This window comes from Nerophis lumbriciformis, linkage group LG19 (assembly GCF_033978685.3).
Source record: "Nerophis lumbriciformis linkage group LG19, RoL_Nlum_v2.1, whole genome shotgun sequence".
NCBI classification, from domain to species: Eukaryota; Metazoa; Chordata; class Actinopteri; order Syngnathiformes; family Syngnathidae; genus Nerophis; species Nerophis lumbriciformis.
This window is the reverse complement of record NC_084566.2, coordinates 21613591-21628685: the sequence shown is the minus strand read 5'-3', so window position 1 is coordinate 21628685 and position 15095 is coordinate 21613591. Positions and strand designations below refer to the sequence as shown.

Genomic DNA, 15095 nt, shown 5'->3' with positions numbered 1-15095 from the left:
CCAAAACGTGTACGAGAATGGAAACAAAAAAAGGGAGAACTACAATCTCAGTCGGCAATCGATGGAAAACGGGCTCGCTTATCTGGTGGAGGTAGGAAGAAAGTGAGCGACGAGCTTGATGCTAATTTGTGTCAGTGGATACATCACGTTCGTGGACTGAACCACCGTGTGTCCCGCAAAATGATCCGCATTAAGGCAAAGGAGTTGTATGCCACTGCGAGTGACACGAGAGACACCGGGGTGGTGTTTGGTGCAACGAGTGCACTTGGTACCATAATTTTATTTTTCCTGTATGCTGCTTTATTTAAAACTTGGAGTACTGTAGCCTTTATTTTATTTAAGTGACAGTATTATTGTTCTGTTTTGATGGTGGGTTTTATACTTGAATACTTGGTACCATAATTTTATTTTTCCCGGTAGGCTGCTTTATTTAAAAAGTTTATTTATTTTTAGTATTTGTATTCTATGTGACAATTGTTGCACTACTGTCATGTTGAGGCATTGTTGATCTCTTGTCTTTTGATAGTCTTGTTTTTTTGTTTGTATGTTTACATTAGCTTTTACATTTAAAGTTTTTAGTACGAAAAAAATACTGGACACTAACCATTGTAACCAAATAATGGCCTGGTGCAGGCTGGTGCAAAAATAAATAAAAGCCTTGTGCAAATAACCGCCCATGTCCTAATAGCCACCCAGGGTCTGACCCCATTTTGTGAAATAAACGCCCGGGCTACTATTTGGTAATATACGGTAAGTTAAACTTATACATTGAATTATGTTATTGGATCTTTTCTAATACAATTCTGCATCTGTATTATGCAACAATAATTAGTTGATACTTGTTTATAATTTGCAAATGTCATGTTTTAAACTGCAATATTGTTCAATTAAGGACACTTATTACGTATGTCCAGCTTGAGTGCTATTGCGTGCTTAGCTGTTGTGTAGCTGCCAACTCAGAGTATCGAGGAGCCTAACAGGTTTGCCTTTTGTAAACGACTAGACTAAGATACAAGAAAAGACTAACCTTGCGTGCTTATTGGAGGACATTTTAGATGTTAACTGGCTTTCAAGCTTTGCACAAGTAAACACACCACAAGACTGCTTTTATCCGGGCTTGTATCAAAGTATTTAAAGCTCAGCTGTCTGAGTTTAACGTCTATTTTGGAGTGAAATTTCAAATACAGTGGTACCTCAATATAAGAGTGTCCCCAACTTAGGGTTGCTCGCATACATTTGAGTCAAAAGCCTCCCCGGTCTTTCTCGCTAGTATTAGCCTAGTGTGAGTGACCTTCCCAGCTCATCACCTGAAAAACCAATTACTCTTGATTGTGGGAGATAACACAACCAGGAGTTTTTCAACGCCATTATCCTCTGCTATCTCAGCCTTATTAACCAGCCGTCCCACTTGGGTAACTCGGCTCATTTTACATGTTGAATCTAATAAGACGGAAAGACGCTAATCAGAACAGACCAAAAAGGATCAGTCTGCTGGAAAAGGTGAATACTTTACATTATTATTACATTACTAAAAAAACAGCTGTAGTTGTTTGTAATAAATTATATTGAACTAGTCCTTTTTTTTATCTAGAACAGATATATATATATATATATATATATATATATATATATATAACATTTTTAAGCATATTTTTTTTTAATCAATAACACGTCTCCACATTGGTGAGCCTTTGACGTAGTAAGTCGGCGTGCCACTTAATGCTAATAAGACAGCTATCTGCAGCTGTCCAGGCAATGCTAGGTGGAGATGAACTTGATTGAAGATGCAATTCATGTTCCACATCAATAACACAGTTCCAAATAATATTGGTGAGCCTTGTGAGCGATGACAACGGAGAACACACAATGCTAACAACACTTAATGCTAACATGGCTCAAGGTTGTAGCTGTGACTGTCAGGTGGAACAACTTTTGACAGGACATCTCAGGCCCATGGTTTCAGCCCAGATCTAACTGAAAGAAATTACACAGGATGTGACAAAGTATTTCCACGCCATAACCGTGTTGTAGTGGACAGGTAATTACACTTGGAGGATCTTCCGGGCTACCGCTGAGTACTGTAATCCAGTGTTTCCTAACCATAGAGCCAGGGCCCATTGTTGGGCCGCACCAAAACATAACTATATCTCAGCTGTGGTCCATATGGGCCGCAGCAATACTCAGTTCTAATATACTTTTCCACTACTTGTGGCAGTACTGACAACATCAAACAAACAGAAGAATTCTGGAGATAAAGTCAATAGTGCAAAAATTATGATCAAAATGGTGAAGCTGTATTTTAATTTGCACTTAAATTGTATTGATAGTTTAGTTAAGAAACATATTCATTCTTCATTTCGTCTATCAGTGGCCCAGCGATGAGATGGCGACTTGTCCAGGGTGTACCCTGCCTTCCGCCCGATTCTAGCTGAGATAGGCTCCAGTGCCCCCGCGACCCCGAAGGGAATAAGCGGTAGAAAAATGGATGGATGGATGGATTTTGTCTATCAGTTTTAGCACAACATATTTATTTTTGGTCAATTATTTATGAGTCAGTATATTTGGTTCGTACTTATTTTTCTAATCAGCCTAAGCCTAAGGTTTATGTGTTAAATAAATAATAATCTTTGTGATTAACACATTCTTTCATATCATTTGACAAGGTTGTAAACAGTAAGTAGGTTAGATATCATTCTTAAATACGATTAAAATCAAGTGTAAAATGACTAATTGTGTATTAATAATTGAGTGGGCCGTGGGCCCCTCTGTAATGTAAAAGTGGGGGCTTGAAGTCAAAAAGGTTAAGAACCCCTGCTGTAATCGACAGTACAACACAATCAAGGCTACTATGTTGGTGTAAAGGTGACTATGTGGCTGTTATTTCATGTATAGCGGGCTGTAATTATTTTAAAAACATATTCAGAAGGTCATAAACTTTTTTATGCTCTACCTATGGAAATATTTGATTTTAGATAATCATTCTTCGCAAAATTTTGTTTACCATCATCACGCCTGGAACCAATTATATTATAAACAAGGGACGACTGTAATCCTTACGGAAGGAAATTAGAACAACAACTAGCATCATGGATTTAGATTTCAGTGTGTTTCTAGAAACAACCCAATTCTTTGAAGAGCTATCTTTGCGCATTTGCACAAAATGGGACTACCGGGTGAATACTTAGAAGCCTAACTGAACTGCATTTTACTGCAGACTTCCAATTGTTTCAACACTCCGCTATCTTACTTAATGGGTTTGTCTTGGCGCTATTGTCCTGTGTTTTAATGTGATGTACAGTTGTACCTCGATTTTTCTATGCCCCACTTTTCAACCAAAAGTTCGCCCTCGTTTTCGAATATTGTCTTGGTGATCTTGCGGCCAAATATTGTGCGCAACAAACTAGTCGTTTTATTCTACAGAATCGAGAGGGGAGAGGACAAGGAACCCCCATGTAGTGTTGTCCCGATACCAATATTTTGGTACCGGTACCAAAATGATTATGATACTTTTCAGTACTTTGATACTTTTCTAAATAAAAGGGACCACAACAAATTGTATTATTGGCTTTATTTTAACAAAAAAATCTTACAGTACATTAAACATATGTTTCTTATTGCAAGTTTGTCCTTAAATAAAATAGTGAACATACAAGACAACTTGTCTTTTAGTAGTAAATAAGCAAACAAAGGCTCCTAATTTAGCTGCTGATGTAAGCAGTAACATATTGTGTCATTTCTCATTCTATTATTTTGTCAAAATTATTAAGGACAAGTGTTAGAAAATAAATAAATGATAAATGGGTTATACTTGTATAGCGCTTTTCTACCTTCAAGGTACTCAAAGCACTTTGACAGTATTTCCACATTTACCCATTCACACACACATTCACACACTGATGGCGGGAGCTGCCATGCAAGGCGCTAACCAGCAGCCATCAGGAGCAAGGGGTGAAGTGTCTTGCCCAAGGACACAACGGACATGACTAGGATGGTAGAAGGCGGGGATTGAACCCCAGTAACCAGCAACCCTCCGATTGCTGGCACGGCCACGCTACCAACTTCGCCACGCAATCTACTTGTTCATTTACTGTTAATATCTTCTTACTTTCTCTTTAAACATGTTCTATCTACACTTCTGTTCAAATGTAATAATCAAGTATTCCTCTGTTGTGTGGATGCTTTACATTAGTTTTGGATGATACCACACATTTGGGTATCGATTCGATACCAAGTAATTACAGGATCATACATTGGTCATATTCAAAGTCCTCATGTGTCCAGGGACATATTTCCTGAGTTTATAAACATAATATAAATTAAAAAAAACCGAAAGAAGATGTTGTGATGCCAAAACATATCAACGTAATCATAGTAGTATTGACTTGATACGCTCCTGTACTTGGTATCTTCACAGTGGATGTTAAGTGTAGATCCACCCATGGCGTTTGTTTACATTTTGACGCCGCTGAGCTACGGTGTGTAGTGAAGCATGTTTAGCTATTCCTCGTCCTGCGGGGATGATACTTGTAAGAAACGTACTTTATTTGTTGCCGTGGAGGCGAGGATTAGTGATTTAGAAGTAGCTAAAACACTGCAGACTGCGGATGGACTTTAGTCGCTAGCTAGCTAGCCATGTCTTAAAGCACCTCTTCCTGAGGGCGTTTCAGTGTTATAGCTTCAAATTTATCGTTAGTTTTTAAGCCAAAATGCATCCGTTCTCCCTTTTCTGCCTACACACTGTGTTGGTTTGTAAGTACTTTGTGATTGTGCTCTACCAAACATGCTCCTCTGCTCGTAAACCAGCAATGACACGACGTGACGACGGTGGCGGGCCGGTATTTATCAGAGGTGGTATAGTACCGAATATGATTCATTAGTATCGCGGTACTATACTAATACCGGTATACCGTATAACCCTACCCCATATGTCTTTGACTTAATCGCTGCACTTTTTTATTGCCTACCCTACAAAATAAGTCACCGTAAAGAAGGTTGCAAGTTCCAGCGCTAATTGCTTCGTTTTTTGCGCAATTCGGACTTAGCTGATCTTTCAGTCACGAAAACCGATTTTTTTCAAATGAGAAACTCGCAGAACTTAAAGAAGTCAACCGAAGCTTTTGGGCTGTCGTTATCACATCATCCTCAATTACAGTCAGGAGCCCGCTCCCCCTGATTGTTATCATTAGGATAATTCTGGTTAAGGCTTTGTGGTGACGGCTCTTCTCAGTGCCTTTTTTTTTTTCACGCTCTCAAGTGAACCTTCACTGGAGATTATATTGGAAGTGCGGCTTCCTCGGCGAGCGAGAGTTTAACTTGTCAACAGATGAGGTGTGCGCCATGGCAGGATGCGGTCGACCTCAGGGGCACGGTCGCTGTCAGAAGCACGTGCCTGTGTGAGGCCGCCGGGACGCTCGATGTGAATTTAGAACGACAGGGTGCGACGCCGGGGCCTGGAGTCCTGAGCTCTTCTGGGGCATCTTGTAGGAGTAATAAAGCGTGGGCGAGCGGAAGAGAAGCAGGAGTGTACAGTAGATAGTGAGCAGCAAAGTTCAGCTTCTATTTGTGAATAGTTCATCCGGTGCCCTTTTAAAAACACACACACCTCTGGAGGCTAGCTGAAGTGTTGCTGCAAAGTCGTTTGACAGCGAGGCGACATCCTGTGAGAGAGGCTAACCGAGATGAAAGGCGGCGTGATGAGTATTGCTTGCTACCGAAGGCAAAAGCCACTTCGATGCGGTACAAGTGTTTGAACAAAGCAAGCCCAGTGCCCCAGATAGGGAACTAGGAGGGTGCTTGGGCTGACTCACAGTCTGTGTGAGCGATACCATTATCACTCAAACCGTGGCGGCAGCAACACGCAACTGGTGTGAAGAGCGGCTCCTGGCAAACGGATGTCATTTCCTGCCTGTCAAAAATTACCAGGGGTGTTGTTTTTTGCGGGAAATGACACCTTGATAAATTCGAAATGCTAGGGTGTTGACAACAACTATGGACCCCACCCTTAAAGGGGAACTTCACTTTTTGGGAGGAATGTTTTTTATCATTCCCAATCCTTAGTCAAGACAAGAAAACATGCGTTTTGCTTGTTTTAATGCATTCGAACTAGTAAATAAAAGCAATCAAAAGTCTGCTTAAAATCGAGCCAATGGGAGTGGCTCTATTCCGCCTACAAAGCGCCTAAAAAACATCCAAACACCTCCATTAAGTTTTTATATACACTCACTATAAGTATATATGTAATGTACTAACAGGCACATTCATAATAACATGTAATATGTATCTATTTTGATCATCATAATAAAAAAGCACTTACTGTACAAGGTCTGCTGTCATTAGGATGCTCATATATTCTCATTTAGATGAAGAATGACTCGATATCCTTGCGGAAAAAAATTGGGGGTGAAACCCAGCGCAGACCAAGCATCTTTTTGTGTCTTTTTCCCCATTTCTGGGTGTAAATTGGATACCAAAGTTGACCAACTTGTCGGTTTATGTCTTCATCCTTCTCCTATCAAGTTGAGAGGCATTATTATGTATGATCTACAATAATCTTTCACGAGCTCCGAGGCGAGAAAGCAGCACACCAGCCGATTATGTCAACACAGCAGCACAATCTGTTGGTTCCCTCTGATCACATCACCGCTAAAAATAGTTTGTCTGCTTATGATAACAATATCGCTAATACTTGGTTAATACTCCAGTCATGAAATATAATTGGAGTTTTGTTGGCGCTTTTGGGATGTTTTTTTAAAAGGGATATTTGGGCAGAATAGAAGACTCCATTGTAAGCGGACTTTTATTTATGTTTATTTACAAGTTAGAATGCATTAAAAAAAAAAAACTATCGTCTTGTCTCTCTTAATGATAGGCAAAATTCTCCCCAAAAATGCAGTTCCCCTTTAATATAGGACACCCACTTATTTAAGACGCGTTCATGGATAAAATTACATTCGGCTGATTATTATAAAAAAGGATATATCGATTAGTGTTGCCCAGGGGTCATTTGCGGCACGTAGCTAAAATTTTGTTTAAAAAAAAAAATAAAAAATTAAATGTAAGAAAAAAGAGCAAACAGACATGACAACGTAATGACTTCATGATGACATGACATGATCACTTGCTTCATATTATTAAGTGCTTTTGTCGTATTTTTGTCTTTTTTTTTTTTATATAGTTTTTATTACATGTTATTTCTCATTGTGGGACATTTCAAGAAAACATTTTAGCCTGGGGAACAAGTTTCGTTCAAACAACAATAAGAATGTAAGAAAAAAGAACAAAACACATAACGACGTAATGTAATGACAAGCGGTCGAAATGCTGATACCAATAACTAATAATGCACATTGTCACCTACAACTCAAAAGTGACGCAAAATGTTGTCTTTAAATTAGGGCTGTGAAACAATTAAAATATTTTAATCCTAATATTAATTTTCATCATTAATAAGTGTACCCTAGACAGATAAGTTTCTATATAATTATTACCATGACAGGACAATTAATTTGTTTAATGAATTGTTTTTTAAACATTATGCTTTTTTAAACAGCTCAACACAAAATAGATATGAACACAACTACCTGCAGTACATTGGTGTCTTGACAGATTTTGGATTTTGTAGGAATATAGATTTTGTATTCCTGCTGTAGGAGCACTTGCCTTTAGAAGATGTGCGACACCATGTTTAGATGCCAGTTTCACACAAATAATAACACAAAATTTGGATTGCCACAATGCGCAGCCCTTACAACTTTGTCCCATACCCACAACTTCTCCGCATATCTTCCCCACACATTTTGGCTAATCATCGTAATTTTCGTCAATCAAATGGCACAATTTTCATCTTCCCGTGTATCTAAGACGTATTTCCCATTCTTGTCTATGGCGCTGAGCATTCTGGGTAACGTAGAAAAAATGTTTTTGCAACTCACTGATGTCCTTACTTCCTATTTATTTATACATTTATTTCACCTTTATTTATTCAGGAATGGACAATTAAAGAACTGATTCTAATTTGCAATGCTGACCTAGCAAAGAGGCAGCATTTACATGACAGATATGTTGAATTGTGATGATAATCTCTTATTGGCTCTCGTTTACCAACACAAATGTTTGCTCAAATTACAAATGTGTGGGGTTAAAAGTGTTAGAACATAAATACATTTTTAAAATGGACAAACACTTTTCATGTGTAAAAAATACAGAGAATGTCAGCAACTTTTTTTCCTTTGGTAGTGTTTCTTTCTGTATTTACAAATAATTATTACTATTACTAATTATAAATAATTAAAACAGTACAGTAAGTTGACAATGAGCTCTGAGTATATGCTTTTACTGCTATCGAGTGTCTAATTTTAAGTTTGTGGGGTATAAACAAATTAAACATCAATAAAGTATTTGTTTTCCATGGGTGTTTTTTTTTATTCCTGTGTTTTTTGAGGTTAAGGTTACAAAGAACAATTAAAGCAGGGGTGTCAAACTCAAATACAGAGTGGGCCAAAATTTAAAACTAAACAAAGCCGCGGGCCAAAATTGAATAAATTAACCTTTTTGATAGGGACCCAAACAAGTTTTTCATTAAATATTGAACAAGCAAGGCTTATATAACTTTATAGTGACATGCAAAATCTAGTTTCAAATAATAATAATAATAATAATTAAAAGATATGTGCGGCTTCTGTACGCACACACAGGTAAATGCAAAGCATACTTCATCAACAGCGATACAGTTTACACAGAGTGGCCGTATAAGCAACTTTAACATTGTTAGAAATATACGCCACACTGTGAATCCACACCAAACAAGAATGACAAACACATTTTGGGAGAACATCCGCACAGTAACACAACATAAACACAACAGCACAAATACCCAGAACACTTTGCAGCACTAACTCTTCCGAGACGCTACAATATACACCCCCGCTACCTCCAACCCCCCCTCCAATTATGAGGAACAAGCTGTAGAAAATGGATTATTAATCTACTTGTTCAATTACTGTTAATATCTGGTATTTTTCTATATTAACATGTTCCATCTACACTTCTGTTAAAATGTAATAATCACTTATTCTTCTGTTGTTTGGATGTTTTACATAGGTTTTGGATGATACTACAAATTTGGGTATCGATCCGACACCAAGTAGTTACAGGATCAAACAATGGTCATTATTAAAATTGTCATGTGTCCCAGGGACATATTTCCTGAGTTTATAAATATTACATTGAAAAAAAAAATGGAAAAAAGATTTTGTGATGATAAAAAAATATCGATGTAACTATTTTAGTATCGACTAGATATGCTCTTGTACTTGGTATCATTACAGTGGATGTCTGGTGTAGATCCACCCATGGCATTGGTTTACATTGAGGAGCGCTAGCCTGTTAGCGGTGAGCTATTGTATCCTTATACAGTGTGTAGTGAAGCATGTTTAGCTATTCCTCGTCCTGCAGGGATGATACTTGTAAGAAACGTACTTTATTTGTCGCCATGGAGGCGAGGATCAGTGATTTAGAAGTAGCTAAAACACTGCCGACTGCATATATACATTAGCCTCTACCTAGCTAGCCATGTTTAGAGCACCTCTTGAAGAGTGGCGTATTAGTGATACACCTTCACCTTTATCATTCGTTTTCAAGCCAACGCACTGTCTGCCTGTAAGTACTCCGTGATTGAGAGGAGCATGTTCGGCAACGCACAATGTCACGACGGCACGCCGCCATGCCTATTGAAAAAAACAACAGATTTTTTTTTTTTTTTAAATGGCAGTATAGTACCGTTTATGATTCATTAGTATCGTGGTACTTTACTAGTACCAGTACACCATACAACCCTAAAGAGCCGCTTCCCAAACTACCGTACTCTGTGAAGTGTTCAATAGCTTGTATACTACTGCTATCTTGTGTCTCGAAACTGCAACTACCTTCCAATTTACTGCAATTATTGTATCACCTGACTATTACTGTATTTATGGCATATGTCATAAAAAGTATCAATAATTATCGATATCGATCAATATAAAAAACGTATATCGTGATACAGTTTTCAGCCATATCGCCCAGCCCTAAAAGTATGTGGGATTAAATTATGGAATGATTTAAGCAAAGGCGTCTAGCAATGTACTAATTGAATCCACTTTAAGAGGCTGTTTTAGAATTCTGATAGACATCTTGAATCTAATTAAAAATTAGACATCATTCACCTCATTAAGTGAATCATAACTGACTGAACTATTTATTAAAGAGAACTGTTGTATTTAGAATTTACATAACTTGGGTTACAAAATAGGACCAGGAAGTGAACATATGTGTTAGTAATTGCTGTAAAAGGGTGCGATTAAATAAGCACTGCTTTTCAGACATGCTGTCAGAAAAAATTTGAATATGTAAAAATTAAATGTATAATAATTAAACTATATACATGTTTGAAATTAATACAAACAAACAAAAAAATAATATGGTCCTGATCAGTGGCATACAGAACAGAAACTGGGCCTTGTGAAAGGAGATATTAAAATTTTAAAACATCCAACACAGCTCATTGGGATCCTACTAGCTGATGGAGCAAAAAAGTGATTGTGTATTTTGTGACCCACAATTTTACCTTTGTGATATAATCTTGTAGGCATCGGGGAGGTAGCAGTTGGTGTTCTCCATCTGGAACGGGTCGGCGTCACAGATTTTATCATCAGTCCGCCCATAGTTGGCCGTCTCGATCATGATGACATCACTCCCAGGGCAGCGCAGATCGATTGCGTATCCTTCGCACGAGAGCTCCCGCCTGACCAGACCGAAAGGCAAGGCGGCGCGGCTGAACCCTGAGGACGACAAAGACGGAAAGGAAACTCTGAGCATATCATTTACGACCTCTGCTTAAGCACGGTCCGGCCTCAAATCATGCAATGAAAAGCCGTAAAAGCAATAGGCAACAGGCATCCGTGTTTACCAAAGCTCCAAGGGAGAGGTCACAGAAGGCAACACAAGCCTAAGAAAAGACAACACTTAAATTGTTGGCTAAAAAATCAAGTCTAAGTCACTGGAGACTAACGGTAACCTCGTAAAATACAATGCATCAAGATGGCCACCCTCAAGAGAGCATCGATTGCAAAGCCAAACCTCGGACCTAAGGACGGAGTTTGTTTTTGTTTGCTTTTCTTACTCTGCAAAGCCAAATAGAGAAAAGGGCTAAATCTCATAAGAATGGAGTGTAAACTAATAGTTTTTACAGTGTCGTCAATCGAAGGGAGGACTGAAAAATCCATACGTGGAAAAGCGAAGACGGGAGGGCAGCCAAATAAGTGCGCTAAGGGGGAAAATGAGCTTTTTCACTCAAAAATGACCCTCCTTCCAGGACATTAGAGTGAAATGGGCTATTACTGAACTTTTCTCTTGTCTGAATAATAAAACACCGCTTTACAAAGAGTAGTTATGGAAATGTGAGGGGAGATGGAAGAAAGGAATACAAAAATCTATTATCTGGGGTGGAAATTATCCAAAGTTTTGAAAATGCAGCTGTCTGCAAGTCTGAAGAAACAATTAGGTGGAATCTAAGTAGAATATGCAAATGTGTTCCATTTAAGATGTGCAAGCAGAGAGCTGCATGAACTGTCAATAATCGCCGTTGTTTGCCGCAATCGTGGGCCCCCGAGGGGGCAGCCAGCGTCGGTATTTTCTGCTGCGCTCTCTCCTAATTAGCCCTCCTTTCAGTCTCGTACCTTTCTCCGTAGCCCCATTGGCTCCCGAGCTTTGTCGTGTACTAACACTCGCCACCCCAGGTTCATTTTGCCCCCTCACTCTAATTATCTTCACACTTTTGACAGTCGGAGCCCGACGCAATTAGGATTGTTTGAAATGTTCAAAGTTTGAAGTGATTCCGGCTTGAAATTCCTCCCACTGAAAGGCCGACCCCTGCGTCTGCAAGTCATTTCAGCCCGCTGTGCCTGCCTCGGTTCTAATGACATTCTACGTCCGTCTGTCACTGTGACAAACACAGATGTCTGCCAAACGTGCGCTGTTCAAAATACTCGCTGTTGAAGGAGTGCAATAAAGTATCAATCGAATTCAACTTTTGTGAAAAGGTGTATGAAGAAGCAGAATTAATTCATCCATCCATCCATTTTCTACTGCTTGTCCCTTTTGGGGTCGCGGGGGGTGCTGGAACCTATCTCAGCTGCATTCGGGCGGAAGGCGGGGTACACCCTGGACAAGTCGCCATCTCATCACAGGGCCAACACAGATAGACAGACAACATTCCCACTCACATTCACTCATTCAATCATATCCTTTTCCATGTATTAGTAACTGGCCAGGGATATTCAATTAAATTGTTTTGGGGGCCAAATTTCCAGAAAGCTGCACTTCTCCCTTCGCTATTAGTTTTATTGTGTCTATTCTGAAGAAGCATCGCCCTCTAAAATAGAAATTTCCTTTTGGTTAATTTCTCTTGTCAGAGTTACAGGAATGCTCAGCTGTTTTTAAGGACCTTCTGCAAAAAGCTACTTAAATATACATATACAAACCCAGTTTCCATATGAGTTGGGAAATTGTGTTAGATGTAAATATAAACGGAATACAATGATTTGCAAATCATTTTCAACCCATATTCAGTTGAATATGCTACAAAGACAACATATTTGATGTGCAAACTGATAAAACAATTTTTTTTGCAAATAATCATTAACTTTAGAATTTGATGCCAGCAACACGTGACAAAGAAGTTGGGAAAGGTGGCAATAAATACTGATAAAGTTGAGGAATGCTCATCAAACACTTATTTGGAACATCCCACAGGTGTGCAGGCTAATTGGGAACAGGTGGGTGCCATGACTGGGTATAAAAACAGCTTCCCAAAAAATGCTCAGTCTTTCACAAGAAAGGATGGGGCGAGGTACACCCCTTTGTCCACAACTGCGTGAACAAATAGTCAAACAGTTTAAGAACAGTTTCTCAAAGTGCAATTGCAAGCAATTTAGGGATTTCAACATCTACGGTCCATAATATCATCAAAAGGTTTAGAGAATCTGGAGAAATCACTGCACCTAAGCGGCATGGCCGGAAACCAACATTGAATGACCGTGACCTTCGATCCCTCAGACGGCACTGTATCAAAAACCAACATCAATCTCGAAAGGATATCACCACATGGGCTCAGGAACACTTCAGAAAAACACTGTCACTAAATACAGTTGGTTGCTACCTCTGTAAGTGCAAGTTAAAGCTCTACTATGCAAAGCGAAAGCCATTTATCAACATCATCCAGAAACGCCGCCGGCTTCTCTGGGCCTGAGATCATCAAAGATGGACTCATGCAAAGAGGAAAAGTGTTCTGTGGTCTGACAAGTCCACATTTCAAATTGTTTTTGGAAATATTCGAAATCGTGTCATCCGGACTAAAGGGGAAGCGAACCATCCAGACTGTTATCGACGTAAAGTTCAAAAGCCAGCATCTGTGATGGTATGGGGGTGCATTAGTGCCCAAGGCATGGGTAACTTACACATCTGTGAAGGCACCATTAATGCTGAAAAGTACATACAGGTTTTGGAACAACATATGCTGCCATCCAAGCGCCGTCTTTTTCATGGACGCCCCTGCTTATTTCAGCAAGACAATGCCAAGCCACATTCAGCACGTGTTACAACAGCGTGGCTTCGTAAAACAAGAGTGCGGGTACTTTCCTGGCCCACCTGCAGTCGAGACATGTCTCCCATCGGAAATGTGTGGCGCATTATGAAGCGTAAAATACGACAGCGGAGACCCCGGACTGTGGAACAATTGAAACTGTACATAAAACAAGGATAGGAAAGAATTCCACTTTCAAAGCTTCAACAATTAGTTTCCTCAGTTCTCAATCGTTTATTGAGTGTTGTTAAAAGGAAAGGCCATGTAACACAGTGGTGAACATGCCTTAAGTTAATTATTATTTGCAAAAAAATTAAAGTTTATGAGTTTGAACATCAAATATCTTGTCTTTGTAGTGCATTCAATTGAATATGGGTTGAAAAGGATTTGCAAATCATTGTATTCCGTTTATATTTACATCTAACACAATTTCCCAACTCATATGGAAACGGGTTTTGTATATGACAGCACTCTCGTGTTTTTAAAATTCTACTGCAGAAATGTGAGTCTATGACAAAATATTTAACCTGAACTTACGGGTCACCAGTTAAATAGCCCAAATGATGAAAAAAAGATCTCAAATGAAATATCCAGGAACACCACTAGTATATCTAAAGAAGTTTAATAAATGACTACTGACTGCATCTGAAATAAACAAGTTACAGCAACACACAATGTGTAACTGCCAAAAAAAAGATGACTTGAAGGGGTGCCTTGAGGAACGCCTCAGTTATGTAAATCACAAGTTTGAACCCCAGTGTTCTATGTCTGTTAGCAATGTAAAAAAGTCTATGCAAGAATCTGCCGATGTGTTTACAGTGGTCTAAGTTTTTCTATACAACAATTTTAGTGTTTTTAGGAATTTGCTGCAAAAATGTTTGTCTCCCTAGTTTTGCACTGAACTCAGGGGCCGTTACGGTGTCATTTCCGGCCCGGATCATACCCCCTACTTTTCCTAGGATTATTTTTTGATAAAACATTGCCTTGGTTTTCATATACCGTCTTGATTATCATACAGCGCAAAATCAAATGCCCAACCAAATAAAATCACACCCGTTGTTAATTCAGTCTCTGCACTTTTATGTATTGAATATTACTGCAAAATAAGCCACCATGGGGCCAAAAAAAGATGTGAATGTCAGCACTTTTATGATGATGGTGAGAAACAATATTGAGATCATTATTCATGCGTTCGTTACGTCTCGTCTCGATTACTGTAGCGTGTTATTTTCGGGCCTTCCTATTTCTAGCATTAAAAGATTACAGTTGGTATAAAGTTGTCTGGGGGGGTTGTCATTATATCCCACTGCGTTGAGTTTTTCCTTGCCCTGATGTGGGATCTGAGCCAAGGATGTCGTTGTGGCTTGTGCAGCCCTTTGAGACACTTGTGATTTAGGGCTATATAAATAAACTTTGATTGATTGATTGAATTCAATTCCTCCCCTCCTCACCATCTTCACTAACAAGAATCTTCAAT

At 39.0% G+C, this 15095-nt stretch overlaps 1 protein-coding gene across 7 annotated transcripts in view; it reads right to left on the bottom strand.

Moving 5' to 3' along the window:
* Nucleotides 1–15095, bottom strand: part of LOC133618712 (adhesion G protein-coupled receptor L2-like) — a 230169-nt gene that overhangs the window by 114581 nt on the left and 100493 nt on the right. For all 7 annotated transcript variants that reach the window (XM_061979315.2, XM_061979318.2, XM_061979317.2 and 4 more), the window contains exon 3: nucleotides 10604–10817. In XM_061979315.2, coding sequence (XP_061835299.1) covers nucleotides 10604–10817 — 214 coding nt within the window. The remainder of the gene's footprint in view (nucleotides 1–10603; nucleotides 10818–15095) is intronic.